This window comes from Hemicordylus capensis, chromosome 2 (assembly GCF_027244095.1).
Source record: "Hemicordylus capensis ecotype Gifberg chromosome 2, rHemCap1.1.pri, whole genome shotgun sequence".
Classification (NCBI taxonomy): Eukaryota; Metazoa; Chordata; class Lepidosauria; order Squamata; family Cordylidae; genus Hemicordylus; species Hemicordylus capensis.
In genome coordinates, this window is record NC_069658.1 from 242,162,302 (window position 1) to 242,182,369 (window position 20,068).

The window sequence follows — 20,068 nt, forward strand, 5'->3', positions numbered from 1 at the left end:
TATCTATGTCTATGTATGTTTGTACAGAAAATTTGGGAGTGTGATTCCTAGAATTTCAAATTCATCCTATTTCAACACTGCCATTTCTATTCAGAAGAACCAACAGATTATCTTGTAGCTTAAGCCTGTAACATTTATTAGTTCCAAAACTGAAATGACTAATTTCTTCAAGGAGAAAACATCCCCCTCCACAATTTCTTCACCTACCAAGAATGGTTTCCTGAAAATTAGAGGATATAACAAGAGGCCCAGAATGGAAATATATGGGGCTGACCTTTTTCTATTGTCCCATGAGAACTTTGAAGATGCCTCAAGTGAAGTTCTAGAGCAGGTTTTCTTAACCTTGGGCCCCCAGATGTTGTTAGACTACAACTCCCATCATCCTCAGCCACAAGGGCCATGTCTGGGGATGATGGGAGTTGTAGTCCAATAACATCTGGGGGCCAAGGTTAAGAAACCCTGTTCTAGAGAATAATCCACTGGAGTTTTCCCAGACAGCAAAATCTGTGGGATTATGAGGGGTGAAGTAATGTGAGTTACGGATATTCTGAATTTGCCTAAAAAAACAACACAAAAAAGTGGATTTTTTTTACCCCAGACATAAATTGGGCTAAGCTCCAATGAGTATTGAAAAACCTGAATTGTGTATGGAGTGCTCCCCGTTAGCTTGCGGGGACTTCGACTTAAAGCTGGATGATATGTGAACACACACCTGGCCTTCCATGGTCAACGCTCCTGGGAAGGTTTCTTGCACAAGCAAACAAATTGAGATAGTACTGTCTTGCAGAGTCCCTAATCATTTCAATGAAGCTTATACAGGAGTGCTTCCTGACTGATTGTGCCTTAGCTACCTCTGTTCTTCACTCCCATCCAATGTAGTTAATTTGGTAATGAACAGGCTGAGTGCTTTGTCCAAAGGCACTGCTATCAGTTTGTATTACTGTAGGATCTACTGTTTTAATATAATGCTGAACACTGCCGAGTCTGTCATAGGATTTCTCCTCCACACAAGGAGTCTCTTGTGCAATGCACCTTGAAGGTAAGTTGACTTGTTTCTCACAGTCTGTGCACTGAGATGGTTTCCCCGCTATGTGGATTCTTTGAAGACCTGAGTTCAGGCCAAAGCTTTTCCCACAATCTACGCACATAAATGGTCTCTCTTCCGTGTGGGTCAGCTGGTGTCTGACCAAGCTCGAGTTCGAGGGGAAGCTTTTCTCACAATCTGTGCATTTATATGGCTTCTCTCCAGTGTGGATTCTCTCGTGCACAATCAGACTCGACGGTCGGCTGAATCCCCTTTCGCAAACGGAGCACTTGTATGGCTTCTCTTCTGCGTGAATCCTCTGGTGCGTGATCAGCTGCGAACTGAAACTGAACCGTTTCCCACAATCTGCGCATTTATACGGTTTCTCTTCTCGGTGGATCTTCTCATGGGCAATGAGGCTCGTAACGTGGCTGTAGCTTTTTTCACAAACCGAACACTTGTGCGGCTTCTCCCTCCTGTGGGTTCTCTCGTGCACAATGAGGGAGGGCTTCTGATTGAAGCTTCTCTCGCAGACCAAGCACTGGTACGGCTTCTCCCCGGTGTGGATTCTCTGGTGCCTTACAAGACTTGAGCTCAGGCTGAAGCTTTTCCCACAATCCGCACACTTATATGGCTTCTCTCCTGTGTGGATCCTCTGATGTGTAATAAGGTTGGACTTCTTGTTGAAGCTTTTCCCACAGTCTGTACAAGTGTGTGGCTTCTCTCCTGTGTGGATTCTCTGATGCCGGACCAGGCTTGCTCTGTTATTGAACCCCTTCCTACACACAGAACACACCTCGTGGGTCTCCTGCCCTGTACTCAAACTGACGAGGTTCTTAGCCATGCCCATAAAAATAGTGGAGTTTTGCCCTCCCTCCTCAAGATGGTTCTCCTGTTGCTTTTCTGATCCCAGTTGAGTCTCGGTGGCTTCCTCCTTTCCATGGTGTTGGGAGACAACCCCTTCAGCCTCTCTCAGCAACACCCAATGCGATCCCACTAGCTTAAAATTCTCAGGCTGTAGATTCCTCTCCTTGTTCTCTCGCGCCGGCTCAACATCTTCTAGAATAAGGAGAACATCTTTGCATGAGTCTCATCAAGACACATTGACCAAATCTTTGAAAAGGTAAGGAGCACCATTACAGGCACTTCCCGAGTTACAAACATCTGTACACAAAAACAAAGTTCCAGAACACATTACATTGAGGAAGTTCCCAGCTTCCTGCATATACCAACAAGTTGTCACTGTTGGGAACTATATGCGTCCCAAGTCACAAACATCCAACTTACAAATGAACTTTTGGAACAGGACCTGTTTGTAAGTTGGGGACCTTTTGTATTAAAATCAAAGCAAATCCCATGCCTTTCAGTACACCACGTGTGCATAGATGCCATCCAGAGCGACTTCCGCACCCTAGGCCTCTTCCCCTCAGTTCAGCCCTGCCTGCCTTTCTAATACTGAATATTCTTCACTTGCAAAACTACCACATGATGCAGGACAGGCAAAAGGGGACAAATTCATAGAGGAGGGGGAGGGGTCTGTCAATGGCTGTCTCAACCCCGCCCTCTCTTCTTACATTCCATCATGGGGCAACCATCTGCAGCCAGCTCAGGGAGTAGGGGAGAAAACAAGGCCCTTTCCATCAGCTAAGCATCAGCCCCTTGCCCAATTTCAGCCAGTGAGTCAAGGTTGATTATTCTCAGCTTTGTTTCCCACAGCACAGGCAGCAGGTGACAGTGGAACCTATTCCCATCACAAGAATAAGAACTGCAACACCCAGACTAGTGGTGTGCAAACAGGTCTGACGTTGTACGTGTTCGACGAACCACTTCAGTTCAACCATTCGGCGTTGAACTGGACCACCCCATTCAGTCCAACCCCGTTCAGTCCAACCGGACCAAACCCCACCGGGGGTACGCGATATGAAGGGACTTCCTCTAGGTGGCAGGGTGTGTGTGTTCCATAGGGGTTCCCCCCCCCCCAGCCTCCTTGCCACCTTAACCAGCCTCCAAAATGGCCACCATGCCAGAGGAGGAAGGCCCGAATGGGCTGAAGAGCCGACCAAATGGCTGGTTAGGGTGGCAAGGAGGCTGGCAGGAGGAGGGGGAACCCTCATGGAGCCCCCAACCCCGCCACCTAGAGGAAGTCCCCCGGAGGGAATAAGTGATTTTTTTTTTTTTAAGTGAACACCGGACCGAACTGGTCCGGTTCTGGTTCGGACTCGAACCAAACCAGGCCAGCCGATTCCGTGCACACTCCTAACCCAGACTAAGTTATTCAATAGCACCACTCAGGAGATAGTCTAAAAGACTACCTAATTTCCATTTGAGTACTTTAGTCAGGATTTCGACCAATGATGATGATGATGATGATGGCGGCTTACTAGACAAGTTCAAAGGTTATTGATCATGGAAGCATCTTCCCTCACGGTTACAGTGAGTCCCTCTGCAGACGGCTGCCACTGTGAACATGAGTGGCTAGAGAGGGGGGGTGAGTGACAGCCCCAGGGCAGGACTTCTGACCTGCTTTCAGAGCTGTAAGCATGAATGGGGTGGGGGTGGGGGGACATCTGAATAGGGCTTCAGCCTTAATGGCTTCTGACAACCTGTCTGTGGACCTTCCTTATGAGGCAAGGCTACAACACCTGGGGCTTTTCAGTTTAGAAAAAAGACATCTGAGGTGCAACATGATAGAGGTGTATAAAATGATGGTGTGGAGAGAGAAATTTTCCTCCCTCTGGCATAATACTAGAACTGGGGGTCGTCCCATGAAACTGAGTGCCCAGAAATTTAGGACTGACAAAAGGAAGGACTTTTTCACACAACACATAATCAACCTATGGAATTCTCTGCTGCAAGATGTGGGGACAGCCAACAGCCTGGATGGCTTTAAAAGAGGTTTAGATAAATTCATGGAGGACGAGGTCTATCAACGGCTACTACTCTGAGGGCTACAGGCCACCTCCAGCCTCAGAGACAAGGTGCTTCCAAAATACCAATTGCAGGGGAGCAGCAGCAGGAGAGAGGGCCTCTTGCCTGTGGGCTTCTCGGAGGCATCTGGTGGGCCACTGTGTGACACAGGATGCTGGACTAGATGGGCCTCCTTGGGCCTGATCCAGCAAGGCTGTTCTTAGGTTCTCACCAGGGTGCTTGCTGCTGTTCTCTTCCTCCAGACTGCCTGGATCCTTCACCCACAGCTCATCAGTTTGTTTCAGCGGAGAGGCTGTCTCAGGTTTTGTGATAGCCAAGTCTATTCATGGAGAAAATTAGAAATATTCATGATAAGTTAGTAGCAAACTTGGGACACAATAATATATACTAGCTGATCCAGCATCGAGTATCTGCGCCCCTAGTTCTCCCTGTCTCTTCATTAATCCCCCCTCCCTTCAGCCCCAGTCCGTTCTCCGCCAGTCTGGCCAGCGCTTTCCTTTCCCTCTCCACCGGCCGGGGTGGCGGTTTTCTTCGCTGACCTGGCCAGTGCTTTAATTTGCTAGCACAAGACCAGCTCTCCTCCTCATCCCCTCCATCCTCAAAGTGAGAGGCAGCTCTGAGTCCACTGGTCAATTTTCACACACTGCTATTTACAAAAATTCTACTTTAAAGGACATACGCTCAGTCTTTTCCTCAGTACTATGCACATCCTCGGCCCATGGTCCATCTGCTTGTTCCAGTTGAGAGATTACACTGGGTTTTGTGATGGCCAGGGCTGGTTAGAAGAGAAATGGGGGAGGAAGAGGAACAAGTCAGAGACAGGCAGCATATCTGCCACCAAAACCAATGTAAATGAAAATCCCCCATGTTCTTTTGGACTGACTTTGGGGGAGAAGATAAGACCCAAACAATCAAGCTGTCCATAAACAGCACTTTTGGAATGACAGGATGATTTAGGGCATGTACAGGTACACATGAGAAGCAGTAGCTGCTACATTTTGCAAAGCACATTCACCACAATGTTGTTGCCACAATGGCAATCTTTTCCTGAGGACTGAGTTCACAGCAAACAAGTTCTGTTAACCGCAAGGGGCTATGCAGAGCACTGATTGGATTCCACCTATACAGTCATAAAGCATGTTTCCCTAGATACAATTTTCAGCTTACACACAACTGGGCCTCCAAAATAATAATGATGATAGGAACATAGGAAGCTGCCTTATACTGTGTCAGACCATGGGTTCATCTAGATCAGTACTGTCTACACAGACAGTACTTCTCCATGGTAGAAGGACTGCACAGTACTAGAGCAGTACTATCTACCCCTGCTAACTGGGCAAAGAGGCACCTTTTACCATGGTGATTCTCTTTATTTAGCAGGGGGAGAGTAACTGGCCCTATCCACCCCCAGCACAGTACTTTCAGTGACTGTTGCTGGTGTCTATCTTATGTTTCTTTTTAGAATGTGAGCCGTTTGGGGACAGGGTTCCATCTTATTTATTTGTGTGTTGTTTCTCTGTGTAAACTGCCCTGAGACATTTTTGGAAGGGCGGTATAGACATTGAATTATTATTATTATTATTATCATCATCATCATCTACACAGACTGGCTTCTCCAAGGTTGCAGGAAAGAGTCTTTCTCAGTCCTATCTTGGAGATGCCAGGGAGGGAACTTAGAACCTAGATGCTCTTCCCAGAGCAGCTCCATCCCCTGAGGGGAATCTCTTTCAGTGCTGCTCACACTTCTAGTCTCCCATTCATATGCAACCAGGGTGGACCCTGCTTAGCAAAGGGGACAAGTCATGCTTGCTACCACAAGACCAGCTCTCAATTCAGTGCTGTGGAATTGTTTAAACACATACCAATACAAACAATACTAGTAGATACTACTACTTAGCATTCTGTATAATAAGACTGTAAAGTAGGTCACAGTATTATCATCATCTCCTCCTTTTTAAATTTTATTGCAGGGGGCAGGACCCAAAAGAGAGGGGCAAGCCCAAGGCCATTTGGTGAGTTTGTGGCAGAGGTGGGCTTTCAAACTAGGACTTCCCTCAAACTCTTCTCCAGCACATCCAAGGCTAAAGTTTTTAAACCCAGATCTGCCCCAATCACAAAAAAAGCAGCAAAGCAACATCTTACCCAGGGTGGTTGCATTCTTGTAGTTCTCTTGCATGACATTCCTGTAGAGAGCTCTCTGAGGGGTGTTCAGAAGGGCCCACTCTCCCTCTGTAAAATGGATAGCCACATTCTCAAACATCAGCAGCTCCTGAAAAAATCCAGCAATCTTTGTCAGTGTACAAGGCCCAGTAACCATTGACAGTGGTTACTTTCAGATGCTCTGAGGGAGGGCCCCGGTCTCATTAGCTAGGGATGTGCACGAACCCATATGGAGGCCCTTTCAAGGGCCTCCGAACCAGTTCGAGCAACCAGCTCTTCAGCCAGTTCGAAAGCAGAGGTAGGTGTGTGTGTGTGTGTGTGTGTGTCACACTTTAAGGGTGGGAGAGGGTGCACTTACCCCTCCCTCTGCTTTTCCCCTGCCGGCGCTCCATTTTTTAAGGCTTCTTCGGGGTGGAGGCATACCTCCCTGCCACCCCTTCTTCTCAGGAAGTACCTGGAAGTACCGGTCGCATGTGCACATGCCGGGCGCGCATGCGCACGCAGCACTCAGTACTTCCAGGTAAGGACGGGACGGGGCGGTAGGAAGGTATGCTGCCACCCCAAAGAAGCCTTAAAAAATGGAGCGCTGGTGGGGGGTAAGCAGAGGGAGGGGTAAGGGCACCCTCCCCTTCCCTTAAAGTGCGACCCCCACCTTCGAACCACCCCTGCCCAGTTCTGTGCACATCCCTGTCATTAGCATCCAGCATCTTTAGCTGGCCCCTCACCCAGCAGCATGAACTAAGTCTCCCTACCTCAACTAGTTCCAGTGCATCTGCTTCTATTCCATGTTGTTCAGGATGAAACACTCTTGAGCAAGAAGGAGTGGTTGTTCTCGAGTCTACATGGAAAGAAACCAAAGGGCACTGTTGATGTTCAACCCCATTTCTTCTTCCCAGCATTTAGTGCAGGCCGGCTCAATTTAGGCCCCCCCCCCAGCTGTTTTTGGAGAACAACCCCCATAATCCCCAGCCACAGTGGCCAGTAGCCAGGGATTATGGGAGTTGTAGGCCAACATCTGCAGGAGGGCCGAAGCTGAGCAGCCCTGATTTAGAGGCACATCGCCAGTAGCAGTTAGCAAGTTCAAACAAGCTAGAGGAGGACAGGAGCCATTTGCTGCAAGAACAGCAAGAACAGGGCATGCATAATACAGAAAAACAACTTTTTCTTGACTTGATGCACACTGGAGGGAAGGGGAATCTCCCCCATTAGCAGGTCTTCAAGAATAGATTAAACAGGCAATTGGTTGGATTAATTTGGATTGAAGACAAAGAGTATTTTATGAGCAAATTGCAGCAGATACATTATGCATGCTGCAAGCCTGGTTTTGCAATGTGTGTTATAGGCATACACACACACACAAATCTACTATCAGATCGTTCCTGAGTCTTGCCACTTCCACTGCACATCAATCAGGCAGATTGTCTTTTTTATTTTTAAAAGTGGCACATATACATGTATTTGCATACATGTTCATCCTTCCCCTTACAAAATAACAACAAACATTTAAAAACATCCTCTGGAGATGAATGTGTTCATAACATCACAGATGCTAGCCAATAGGAAATAGCCTTTAGAGTTGGCTTTTCCCCATGAACATGGAACCACCATGGATCTGCCCCCACCTGCCCTCCTTTACAGCCTGCTTCAGGATTAGCCTCACTAATTGCTAATTTCAGGATGCACCCAGGGCTAACGTGCCTCCATTTTTAGAAAAAAATGAGTGTTGCACTTATTCTGTTCCATCCCTAACAGCACTAATTGAAGTAAGCAGGTCCCTTGAAAGTCAGAGAACAGAAGTAAGAGAGACACAAGCATCTTTATATTAGCTGAACAGATGTGAGTGCATAGTCCTTTGACAAATATAGTGTGGGGTAGTTTCCTGCACATGGTTCAAGGATCAATGGTGTTTAAGTTCCATGATTTTACAATTGTTCTCAGGTTCTTCTTTCATCAAGAAGCCAGACTCTACAAGGAATAATTCCCTCATGAGGTATTTTAGAGGAAATGAAATACCCATTTGGTCCTTTCAGATCTAGAGATGTACCTGTGAGATTCTCCAGTTCCAGCTGCAGTGATTCTGAAATAGAAAAAGGAGAGAATCCGTTATGGATAAAAAATGAGAGGGTATTTCATATTTGGAAGGCATTTATTCACTTATATTTTTATCCTACCCTTCCTCCAAGGAGCTCAGGGCAACACAGATGATCTCATCTCTACCTCCACTGCATCCTAACAACAACCCTGTGAGGTGGTTGTGAGAGAGAGAGAGAGAGAGAGAGAGAGGCTGGCCCAAAGTCACCTATTGAGCTTTATGGCCAAATGGGAATTTGAACTTGGGTCTGGGTCTCCTAATTCAACACTTTAACCACTATACCGTAGGGATGTGCCCGGAACCGGTGACTGCCGGTTCGAAGGTGGCGGGCGGGGGGGGGATATCTTTAAGGACTTGGGACGGTGCTCTCACCTGCCACAATTCCCCCACTGGTGCTGTCCTTTAAATTGGTCCTCCCGGGGCAGCAGCATACCTCCTTGCTGCCCCTGTGCGTCGCAGAATTGAAGTACCCAGAAGTGCCCTTGCGCACTTCCTTGCAGTCCCCAGAAGGACCGTTTTTAAGGACAGCACTTGTGGGGGAAACACGGCAGGGATGGGGGGTAAGAGCACCCTCCCCAGTCCTTAAAGCTATCCCCCACCATCTTCGTATCAGACAAACCGTTGGCCTTTCGAACCAGTTCGGAGGTCCATAAAGGGCCTCTGGACCAGTTCTGTGCACATCCCTACTATACTACACTGTCTCTGGACCAATTGGTGATTTAAGAAGCTCGGTTCCAGAGAATGAAGTAGCTGCTTGTGAATCGCTTATGATAACTGTTCTGGAAGAGTTATGCCAACAGTGAAGAGCAAGTGTCCTATGACTATGAATAGTAGTAATTCACCGTAATTCATAACCCTCACATAGACTGGACAAACTCATGTACGGATTTTGACAGAGACCAGATTTATAGACATGCTAAATGACTGTGCCTTAGAACAGCTGGTCGTGGAACTAACCAGAAAGAAGGCAACCTTGGACTTAGGATTGTCCTGACATTTTAGGATTAACTCTGACATCCCGCACCAGATCCTGGCCACCACTCAGGACTGGTGGCCAGGACCTGGTGCGAGATGTCAGAGTTCGAGAACAATTGGGGAACAGTGACCATAGTGTGATCCAATTCAGCTTATATGCGAGTGTAGCATTGCCAAGAAAGTCTAGCACAGAAGCATTGGACTTCAGAAGAGGAAACATATAAAAAGTGAGTGGACTGGTAAAAAGGAAGCTGAAAAGGAGAGTCAGGACTCCAGGAAGGTCAAAGCACTCCAGAAAGCATGGAACATTTAAAACCACAACAACAGAGGCTCAGTTGGAATGTATACCAAGAAAGAGGAAAAGTACCACCAAGTTCGGGAGGATGCCAGCGTGGCTAACAAGTAGAGGTAGCGAAGCTATAAAAAGGGAAGAAGACTTCCTTCAGAAACTGGAAGTCCTGCCCAAATGAGGAGAACAGAAAAAAATAAAAACTCTGGCAAAAGAAATGCAAGGAGACAATAAGGGATGCAAAAAGAGAGTTTGAGGAGCATATAGCTAGAAGTGTCAAGAGGAATAACAAAACCTTCTTTAAATATATTAGGGAAGATGGAAAGTGTGGATGGAGGGAGGGATGGAGGGAAGTAAGAAGTGGAGTTCCCCAGGGATCTGTACTTGGACCAGTGCTCTTTAACTTGTTCATAAATGATCTAGAAGTTGGGGTAAGGAGTGAAGTGGCCAAATTTTCAGATGACACTAAACTATTTAGGCTAGTGAAATCCAAAACAGATTGTGAGGAGCTCCAAAAGGATCTTTCCAAAATGGGTGAGTGGGCAACGAAATGGCAAATGTCATTCAATGTAAACAAGTTATACATATTGGGGCAAACCCCCCCAACTTTATATATACACTGATGGCGTCTGAGTTGTCAGTGACTGATCAGGAGAGAGATCTTGGGGTCATGGTGGATAGTTCGTTGAAAGTGTTGACTCAATGCACGCCAGCAATAAAAAAGGCAAATTCCATGGTAGGGATAATTAGGAAGGGGGTTGAAAATAAAAATAACGCCCTTATACAAATCTATGGTCCGGCCACATTTGGTGTACTGTGTACAATTCTGGTCGCCTTATCTTAAGAAGTACATTGTAGAAATGGAAAAGGTGCAGAAGAGGGCAACCAAGATGATCAGGGGCCTGGAGCACCTTCCTTATGTGGCAAGGCTACAACACCTGAGGCTTTTTAGTTTGGAAAAAAGATGACTACGGGGGGACATGATTGAGGTGTATGAAATTATGCATAGAGTAGAGAGAGTCACAACACTAGAACCAGGGGTCATCCCATGAAACTGAAGGCTGGGAAATTTAGGACCGACAAGAGGAAGTGCTCTTTCACCAGTGCGTAATTAATCTATGAAATTCTCTGCTATGGGATGTGGTAATGGCCACTAGCTTGGATGGCTTTAAAAGGGGCTTAGACAAATTCATGGAGGACAGGTCTATCAAGGGCTACTAGTCTGGTGGCTATAAGCTACCTCCAGCCTCAGAGGCAGGATGCCTGTAAATACCAATTGCAGGGGAGCAACAGCAAGAGAGAGGGCATACACTCACCTCTTGCCTGTGGGCTTTTCAGAAGCATCGGGTGGGCCACTATGTGAAACTGAATGCTGGTCTAGATAGGCCATGGGCCTGATCCAGGAGTGCTGTTCTTATGCAATATGTATGTACTGCTGTCTGCAGCATATGCTACCCATGGCTGTAGCATCATTGGAGATATGGACCCCTTCCTCCCCATGTTAGTACCAGCAACCAGAGGAGGCTTCCCACTCACTTCTGAAGCTGTTCAGCACCTCCTCCAGGATGGTCTTTCTCTCAGAGAAATGGCAGAGTCTCCACTCCAGCTCCAGGAAACCATCTTCTGTGTTTGGAAATCCAGAACCTCTTTTTCCACTGGGGCAAGAGACAGTCTAGAGGACAGAGAAAGATGACAACTTTAAGAAGAGTAATATCTCATTCTAGAGGTTCTCAAACTTGAGTCCCTGATTGGGGCCGGGGATGATTCAAGTAGTAGTCCAACATCATCGGAAGACCCAAGTTTGAGTATCTCTGGCCTATTCCAATGTATCGTAAAGCATTCCCACTTTTGGACTGGCACAGAATTAACAGAATTTGACAATGAGAAAGGTTCCCAGATCTTACAAGTGGATTAGTCTCACCTGCAGGAACTGGTCTTTCTTGCCACCCTTCTTCCAGGGCTGGGGAATCTCCACAGAACCTCCAGAAGGGCTCTCCTGCCTTCCCCAGACAATGTCTTGCGTCCGACCTTCCAGCCACATCAAGAGTATCTGCTTCTGCTCTTCCAGAAACCCACAGAGCTCCTTCCATTCCTGGATCACGTTCTGCCTCTCGGCTTGTGTCCTCCTCTGCAATCAAAAAAGAAAATATTGTGTGTCTAACCTCCTGCACTAACTTTTTGCCCATTACTCAAAAGCAAATCTTATTTATTTTAATGGGAGTTGCTTCCAATAAAAAGTTCTTTGGATATATTTGCATTAATTGGTATTAAAAATTAATCACATTTATTCTGCTTCCAGATACCACTTTGGGTCTGGTGGCAATGAATCCCACAGGCTGGCAACTTTTTCCCATCATATAAGATGTTGTTGGAAGGGATGTGCATGAACGGTTCATGCAGCAACGTGCATCCTTTTGAACAGTCATCGCCACGCCTGGAAAAGCAGTGCAGTGGCAGAGGAGCAGGGAAGATTCTGCTTACCTGTTTTTTAAAGGAACAGATCCGCACCCCGCAAAACCAGTTCAAATGTCGGCACCTGAACTGGTTCGGGCACATCCCTAGTTGTTGGTTGTGGAATTCAATGCAACCAGACAGATATTATGATGTCTGGAAGCAGTGATTTATTTTGTGCCTGTGATTTCATTTTGTTTCTCTCTCTGCCTCTTTCAGATCTATTGAGGAGAACTGGTCTTGTGGTTGTGAGCATGAATTGTCCCTTTTGCTAAGCAGGGTCTGCCTTGGTTTCAGTGTTCTCTCTAACAGGGATTCCCAGATGCTATTGACTACAATTCCCAGAATCCCCAGTTGCAATGGCTTTTGCTTGGGGATTATGGGAGTTGCAGTCAACAACTTCTGGGAATCCCTCTTAGAGAGAACACTGCTTGGTTTGCACTTTAAAAGGAGATTGCATATAAGATGTTCCCGCAGTGGTTCTCAACGTGTGGGTCCCCAGATGTTGATGGATTTCAACTCCCATAATCCCCAGCCAAAGGCCATTGGGGCTGGGGATTCTGGGAGTTGGTCCATCAACATCTGGGGACCCACACGTTGAGAACCCCTGCCTTAGGGGATGGAGCCATAATTCATCTGTCTGCTTGCATGAAGAAGGTCCTAGTTTCATTCCCTGGTATCTCCAGGTAGGGCTGAGAGAGACTCCTGTCTGAAGCCTTGGAGAGTCGCTGACAGTCTGCTTAGACAATACTGAGCTAGATGAACCAATGGTTTGACTCAGTATAAGGCAGCTTCCTATGTCCCTACACCTATACATGAAAACACACTTTGTACCATTTGTATGTTCGTACAGATACACCTTTAAAAAGGAATTGCAACAGTTTTTGCTCCTTTGCAGCAAGCCCAGCTTTCTCCTGCCTTCAACACACACACTTAGCAATTGAAATACAGATCTCAGGAGTGTGCTCCTCCCCTCCAGTCTTTAAATGGTTTATCTGCCTTTTTTTTAAAGCACAACATTCCTTCAAACATTCACAGGTCACTTTTATTAGGAAAAACAATGTATAAAGAGCTGCAAAATCATTGCAGGGATAGAAAGGGATGCAGCTTTTTGAGGTCACAAGTACTAGCCAATCACCACTGTACATCGCTGAGTTTTATGCCAAACTGGCCAAATCAGTTTCCCTTAAACTAGATTATGGAAAGGAAATTGTACATCCTGATATCATGCAGTGTGTGCTCTTTCACAGTGGCTTGACTGCCCAAACAATGTACATCTGTATGTACCTATAAAGTGCTACATAAATGCGACATTAAAAAAATAAATCTACGGGATCATAATAGCACCACACAGGGCCTACCAGCAGCTCCTCAATTCTTCTTTCCTCCTTGCCAGCCTCTTCCCTCTTTCTTCTCAGACAAGGCAGGGACTCTTGAATCTATTCAGAATGCAAACAAGAGACCTATCAACAAACAGGGATCCACCAGACTCCTTCAGCTTTCAACCCCCTTTCTCAAGGCTCCAAGAGCTACATCTCTGAATGGTGGCCACAGATGCCTGTCCCTGCTTGTACTTGGACATAAAATGCCAGCACCTTCCATCACATAAACTTCCATCCCATCCAAATAGTCAACGTGGCTAAATATGGCTGAATATGCCAGAGCTGTAGCTATTTTCATAATAAATAGTACCAAATTGACTGTGGAATGAAATATCCTATTAAACATTGATTCTTAGAGTTGGGACCTCTGGAGGTCTTCTAGTCCAAATCTCTGATCCATTAAGAGAACTGTTACAGCACCCCTGACAAACTGAGGTTCGGCTACCACTTGAAAACTTCTAGAGAAGGAGAGTCCATCACAGCACAAGGCAGATGTCAAACAGCGCTTACTGTTAGGAAATGCCTCCTAGTTTCTAAACTGGAATGGGCTCCCTATGAATATTAGAGGCTTAAGCATCTTAGCAGCCTTGAAAAGAGCCCTAAAAACATATCCTTTTAGCCTGGCTTTTATTTGTTTGCTTGTTTATCTATCAAATTTGTAGACTGCCCCAAACTTCCATTTCTGGGCAGTTTACAACAACATAAAACAGATTTTTTAAAAATATAAAACTTTAAAACCATTTAAAACCACAGTCCAGTTAAAAAAGCTTTTAGTGAGTACTGAAATAATTTCAAACTGGTTTTTAATTTTGTCTTAATGAGTTATTTATTTGTTTTTCTCTGTTTTTATATTTGATAACCACCTAGACTTGCAGGGCTGCTCAACTTTGGCCCCCCAGCTGTTTTTATTTATTTATTATTTATGTAACATGTTTGTATACTGCCCAGAACGCAAGTCTATTTGGACTACAACTCCCATAATCCCCAGCCACAGTGGCCCATAGCCAGGGATTATGGGAGTTGTAGGTCAACATCTACAGGAGGACCAAAGTTGAGCAACCCTGGCCTAGAGCCATCTGGGAGAGACAGTATAAAAATTTAACAAATAATTAAACAAAACTAACCTACCTACCTACAATTTCAACCCACTGGTTCTAGTCCTGCCCTCAGGAGCAACAGAGAATACGTTTGCTCCTCCTTCTATATGACAGATCTTCAGAAGATGGTTGTTGTATCTCCCCACAGCAGTGTTCCCTCTAATTCCCAGATGCTGTTGACTACAACTCTCATAAACTCAGATGTTGACTACAACTCTCATAATCCCCAAGCAAAAGCCATTGCAGCTGGGGATTCTGGGAGCTGTAGTCAATATTTTATTTTTTTATTTATTACATTTTCTATCCTGTTCTTCCTCCAAGGAGCCCAGAGTACTACGTGCTTAAGTTTCTCCTCACAACAACCCTGTGAAGTAGGTTAGGCTGAGAGAGAAGTGACTGGCCCAGAGCCACCCAGCAAGTCTTATGGCTGAATGGGGATTTGAACTCGGGTCTCCCCAGTCCTAGTCCAGCACTCTAACCACTATATCACGCTGGCTCTCCTTGTTAGAGGGAACACTGCCACAGTCTCTTCTTCTCCAGGGTGTTTTTCACACAGCAGGCTTTACCTCACAGTTTACTGCGAGGCTTTACTGTGAGTTTGAAGCTGCCCCCCCCGCCCCCCAATAGAGTTGCCATATTCTGTCTTGCCAAATCCAGGTGCCTAATTTGCATATTATATAAACTGGCTTGAAAATAATTTTTGAGCAGAATAGTGACTGCACGTTTTGCTCCATAACTCCACTTCTACAAGGGCTAGCACTTAGCATTTTTTTTTTTTTAATGAAAGCTGAAACCCAGGCGAATCCAGGTGGGCTAAGCAATCTGGGTGAGATGCTTAAAATCCGGGTGAAATGGCAACGATCTCACTACGCAGGCGTGCCTTGCAGCTGGAAGAACACACTAGCCCAAACGGACAGGCCCTGTGTTGCTCCGGCCCCCGCCACTGCCGGGGGAGGGGGGGAAATGACTGCTCCACTCCCCCCAGCAGCCACCCCTCAGCCACAGTAATATCTGTTTTTGTTTTTTTTAAACAGGTTTGGCGACAGGCCCCCCAAAGGAGGTTTCGGGGGGCCTCACATGGGGAGAGTCTCACAGCTGGGCGGTCCAAGCACCCAAATTACCTAGGTGCACCCCTGGAGAGTGCTTGCTCCCTAAACCCTGGCTAGCAGCCAGGCTAAAAAGCTGGGCTAGGCGGTGCCAGCCCTCCAGGGTCATCATCATCATCATCCACTTTATTTATTATCTGCCCCATAACAAATTGTTCTCTGGGAGGCTTACAACACAACATGAAAACATTAGATAAAAACAGACAACACATTAAATCATAACAGACCAAAAAGGGGGGAGGGGAAGAAAATACAATACAGAACAATTAAAAAATTTTCATTGTTAAAATCAATGAAAATCAGATCGAAATTTTAAAATGTAAAAGGCCTGAGTGAACAAAAAGGTCTTCAGCTGGCATCTAAAAGAACAAAGTGATGAAGCCAGGCAAACCTCACTGGGGAGGCTATTCCATAGGGTGCAACTACTGAAAAGGCCCTCTCGGTGGTTCTCATGCTCAGCCTAACCCAGGCTGGGCGTCCCTAGTCTGGGTTAGGCTGCATGTGAGAACAGAGTGTGTAGCCACAGAGTACCATCTATATACACGGTGTTCTCCCTGTCTTTGTCTGACAATACAGTTCGGACTGGATAGTTGTACAAAGAGGGAAAACTGTGTGTTGAATCCCTAGTGAAACCTTCTTTTAATAAGGCTATTCACACGTTACATTGCATGCATGTGCAGCATGTGAATTGTGCGCATGTGTATTCATTTTCAAAGTCAAAGTCAACAGAGGATATGGTGCCTCGAAGGGGTCGAGAACTGCAGTACGTGCTTTGAATGAAATGTGTGAATGATCAAGCAAACAGATCAATACATCATGGGTACACGGTGAATTGTAGATGCATCAAATGTAGCATGTGAACAGGACTAAGATGCACAGCTGATTTGTTCACACTCCAGTCCTCAATGAGTCCCATGGTGCTTGGATATTTAGAGAGCCTATCAGGGGTGTAGTGGACAGGGGACACACAGGGACAGAGCACCTGTACTTCTTGGCTTCTCTGGTTGTGGGCATGGCCATGAAGGCTTTCATGGAGAATACCTGGACATCTGAATTTGCAACTACATCACTGGATCCTATTGAATAAGGATGCTCTGATCCTAAAACCCCAGCATAGTTAACAACACAATAAAGACAACCTTCTTCACCATGAGCACCCACCACCCATTGAGATCACCCAGAGAGGTTCATCTGCAGTTGCTACCGGCTCGTCTGGTGGCTACTCAGGGACAGGGTTTCTCCGTTGTTGCTTTGGTTTTGGAATGCACTCCGTGCTGAAATAAGAGCCTCCCTCCCCATCACTGACAACATTTAAGAAGGCAGTTAAGACACATTTCTTCACCCAGGTTTTCAATTAGCTTCAAAGTTTTTAATAGTTTTTAATGCTGTGTTAAATCTTAAATTTAATACTTTCTGGGAAGAGCAGAAAGTTCCAAGTTCCCTCCCTGGCATCTCCAGGACAGGGCTGAGAGAGATTCCTGCCTACAACCTTGGAGAAGCCGCTTCCAGTGGCTTCACTGTGGCTACATTGTCTGTGTAGAGTAGACAATGGACCTAGAGTCTGACTCAGTATATGGCAGCTTCCTATGTTCCCAAGACACATTTGTTCACCCAGGCTTTCAATTAGATTTGATGTCTTTAATAGTTTTTAACACTCTGTTAAATTTTAAGTTATTTTAATGTTTTAACATTTAATTAATTAAATCAATAAATTTATATCCCGCTCTTCCTCCAAGGAGCCCAGAGCGGTGTACTACATACTTGAGTTTCTCTTTCACAACAACCCTGTGAAGTAGGTTAGGCTGAGGGAGAAGTGTCTGGCCCAGAGTCACCCAGCAAGTATCATGGCTAAATGGGGATTTGAACTGGGGTCTCCCCGGTCCTAGTCCAGCACTCTAACCACTACACCACGCTGGCTCTCTTTTTTTTCAATTTCGCTTTTGTTTTTAATTCATATTGTTTTATTGTATTGTATTGTGTTGTGTTGTGTTGTATTGTATTGTTTTATTATACAGCCAGCATGGTGTAGTGGTTAGAGTGCTGGACTAGGACCGGGAAGACCCAAGTTCAAATCCCCATTCAGCCATAATACTTGCTGGGTGGCTCTGAGCCAGTCATTTCTCTCTCAGCCTAACCTACTTCACAGGGTTGTTGTGAAAGATAAACTTAAGTATGTAGTACACTGCTCTGGGCTCATTGGAGGATGAGCGGGATATAAATGTCATAATAATAATAATAATAATAATAATATTGTAAACCATCCAGAGACGCAAGTTTTGAGTGGTATACAAATGAGTTTAAATGAATAAATAATTAAATTTCAAACCAAAATAAAAATAGAACAAGCACAGCTAAAATTAAAAGAGAGCAGGGGGGCAACTCGTTGGTCAAAAGGCTGAATAAAGATCACATGTCTTTTTGAGAGATTCCTGCTGTGCATGCTGGGGTAGCAGGTCCTGAAACCCACCTGGAGTCTGCCCCTTCTTTGGTCTGCCCTGGCCCCTGGCTCAGCTCTCTGGCTCTCAATCAACCCTTTTCTTTGCAAAATAAAAATAAAAATCTGAAAATGAGAAAATGCACCAAAGCAACAATGCAAGCCACTTAACCTCTGCTGTTCTCCAACCAGCCCATCCTCCTGTCTGTCCCAAACCTCACCTACCTGAGCAGGTTCCAGGGTCGCCATCTCCTCCTTTCCCCTTGTCCCCTTGATCCGGAGTCAAACTGGAAGTGAAGTGTACACTGCTGCGTGTCAAGGCCAAAGAGGTGCAGTGCTGAGAGATTTCAAAAGGGAGCCACCGAGTTCAGCCCCTGCAGGGAAACGAGGGGGTGTAGAAAGGGGGCTCTCCCCATCTCAGCCCGCTTTAATGTTGCAGAGGTCTAGCCAACACTTGCTCTGCGTAGGTATCCTGATGGGGGAGAGCCGACTGCTACTCAATCCAGCAGTTTCAGGTGCCGTAGAAAAGGCTGGTCTCCGGCTCCTGACTGCAGTCTGCAGAGGCTGCGAAAGGGCTTTGATCTCCACTCTTCGTTGATGTCCCGCCTTCCTTCCACCCACTGCAGCGATTGGGCGCAGCACCTGCCTTTCGCACCCCACCAGCGAGACGAGGAGAACCGTCCTCTTGTTCGGCTCTCTTAGCGACCTAGAGCGCACTCTAGTGGGAACAGATAAGAATGCCAAGCCAAGCCACAGCAGGCACCGTAATGCAGGGTTTCTCAACCTCGGGTCCTCTACAACTCTCATTGTCCTCAGCCACAATGGCTGGAGATTATGGGAGTTGCAGTCCTACAACATCTGGGGACCCAAGGCAGAGAACCCTTGGAATAAATAATACAAGCTAGATTGCCAACTGACCGGGGGGGGGGGGGGTGGAATGGCCTGGCCCACTCTTATGCCTTCAGCAGGGTCTTAATGTGAAAATCCACAAGTGAAGCTTGTCCAGAGGCGTAACTAGGGAAAATGGCGCCTGGGGCAAGCACTGAAATTGCGCCGCCACCGGCCCCCCAGCATACATCTGACTGACACACATGTGTTTTATTCTCACAACAACCCTGTGGAGTTGGCTTGTATCTCAAACAACAGAATTATGATGCAATGATGATACACACTACATTATACTTAGGTTTTTCCTCACAAACAACAACCCTGTGGAGTTGGCCTGTATCTCAAACAACAGAATTATGATGCAATGATTGATGATACACACCACATTATACTTAGGTTTTTCCTCACAAGCAAGAGACAATCTCCAAAGGTCCTTGCATATAACCCCTCCCCCATTTTTCTTGCCAAACTTTGTGTCTTTAGCAGGATACCACAGGCACTTATTAAAGCTAACACTGCAGGTTTTTCTGAGATGGAGCTGTTATAGGAGCACTTCAGCGTAAACTGAGATCACAAGGCAAGCTTTCACAGTGCAAAAACGAGCATGCCAGCAAGCAGAACTCATGGTAAAACTCTCTTGAAACACCTTGTAACAATGCACAGGCAGTTATGTTACACTGCTTGAGTCAACTCACACTGCTGTACTACCCAGGCTGTGGGAACTGACTCTCAGTTCCATATACATGCGTGCATTTAAGATTGAGTGCCAAAGAATCTTTATGATTGTTTTTCTTTCTTTTGGGGCGGAGAGAGGAGCATATAATGCAAACATTAACACCTGTTAGGCATCTGAGAACCATAGCTGGGCAGCTAAATAAAAGCCTGATTCTTTAATATGTTTTTTTTCCACATGTGGCTTCTGTAGTTTTTGCAACTCATTCAATTTCTCACCCTGACACTTGGTCTGCTGCTTCCACCCGCCCGCCGCCAAATCCTTTCTTCCGTGCGGGTGTCCGTGTGTGTCCTCGTCGTCCTGCCTGCGCCTGCTGCAGTGCAGCCCCAGCCCCAGCAACCACGCTTTCCTCCGCGATGGCGACCGCGCCACCACATGCAGGCGAACAGAGGAGGACGGATGCACCGCACACATGTGCAGCGCGATACGGCACGCCAGCCGAGTCACGCATGCGTGCGTCACTGACTAGAGACCCTCTGGCTGGCAAGCCACTAGAGGGCCTCTTTCTG

General features: G+C 46.2%; 1 protein-coding gene across 6 annotated transcripts; it reads right to left on the reverse strand.

The window, feature by feature from the left end:
• Nucleotides 1-119: 119 nt before the first annotated feature.
• LOC128347477 (zinc finger protein 586-like) lies at nt 120-18,546 on the reverse strand. 6 transcript variants are annotated; one of them, XM_053302223.1, is made up of 10 exons: nt 18,164-18,546; nt 13,281-13,358; nt 11,390-11,596; nt 11,005-11,140; nt 8,157-8,189; nt 6,865-6,950; nt 6,095-6,221; nt 4,632-4,727; nt 4,164-4,271; nt 120-2,080 (listed from the first exon to the last, which is right to left on the reverse strand). In XM_053302223.1, the coding sequence occupies exons 1-10, from the start codon at nt 18,185-18,187 to the stop codon at nt 861-863; spliced, it is 2,115 nt and encodes a 704-aa protein (XP_053158198.1). In that variant the 5' UTR covers nt 18,188-18,546; the 3' UTR covers nt 120-860. The 6 variants fall into 6 exon arrangements, with proteins under 6 accessions (XP_053158198.1, XP_053158197.1, XP_053158201.1 ...); XM_053302222.1 differs by having other exon boundaries at nt 120-2,083; XM_053302226.1 differs by having other exon boundaries at nt 120-2,083; nt 18,160-18,197.
• Nucleotides 18,547-20,068: the final 1,522 nt, after the last annotated feature.

What these genes read in the sequence shown, in the direction of transcription:
- LOC128347477 (XM_053302222.1), bottom strand. Translation starts at nt 18,187, where the DNA reads ATGGCGACCCTGGAACCTGCTCAG. An exon ending in AGAAAGACCAGTTCCTGCAG is followed by an intron (nt 11,141 to 11,389) that starts GTGAGACTAATC and finishes TCTGTCCTCTAG; the next exon opens with ACTGTCTCTTGCCCCAGTGG. An exon ending in ATGCACTGGAACTAGTTGAG is followed by an intron (nt 6,222 to 6,864) that starts GTAGGGAGACTT and finishes GGATTTTTTCAG; the next exon opens with GAGCTGCTGATGTTTGAGAA.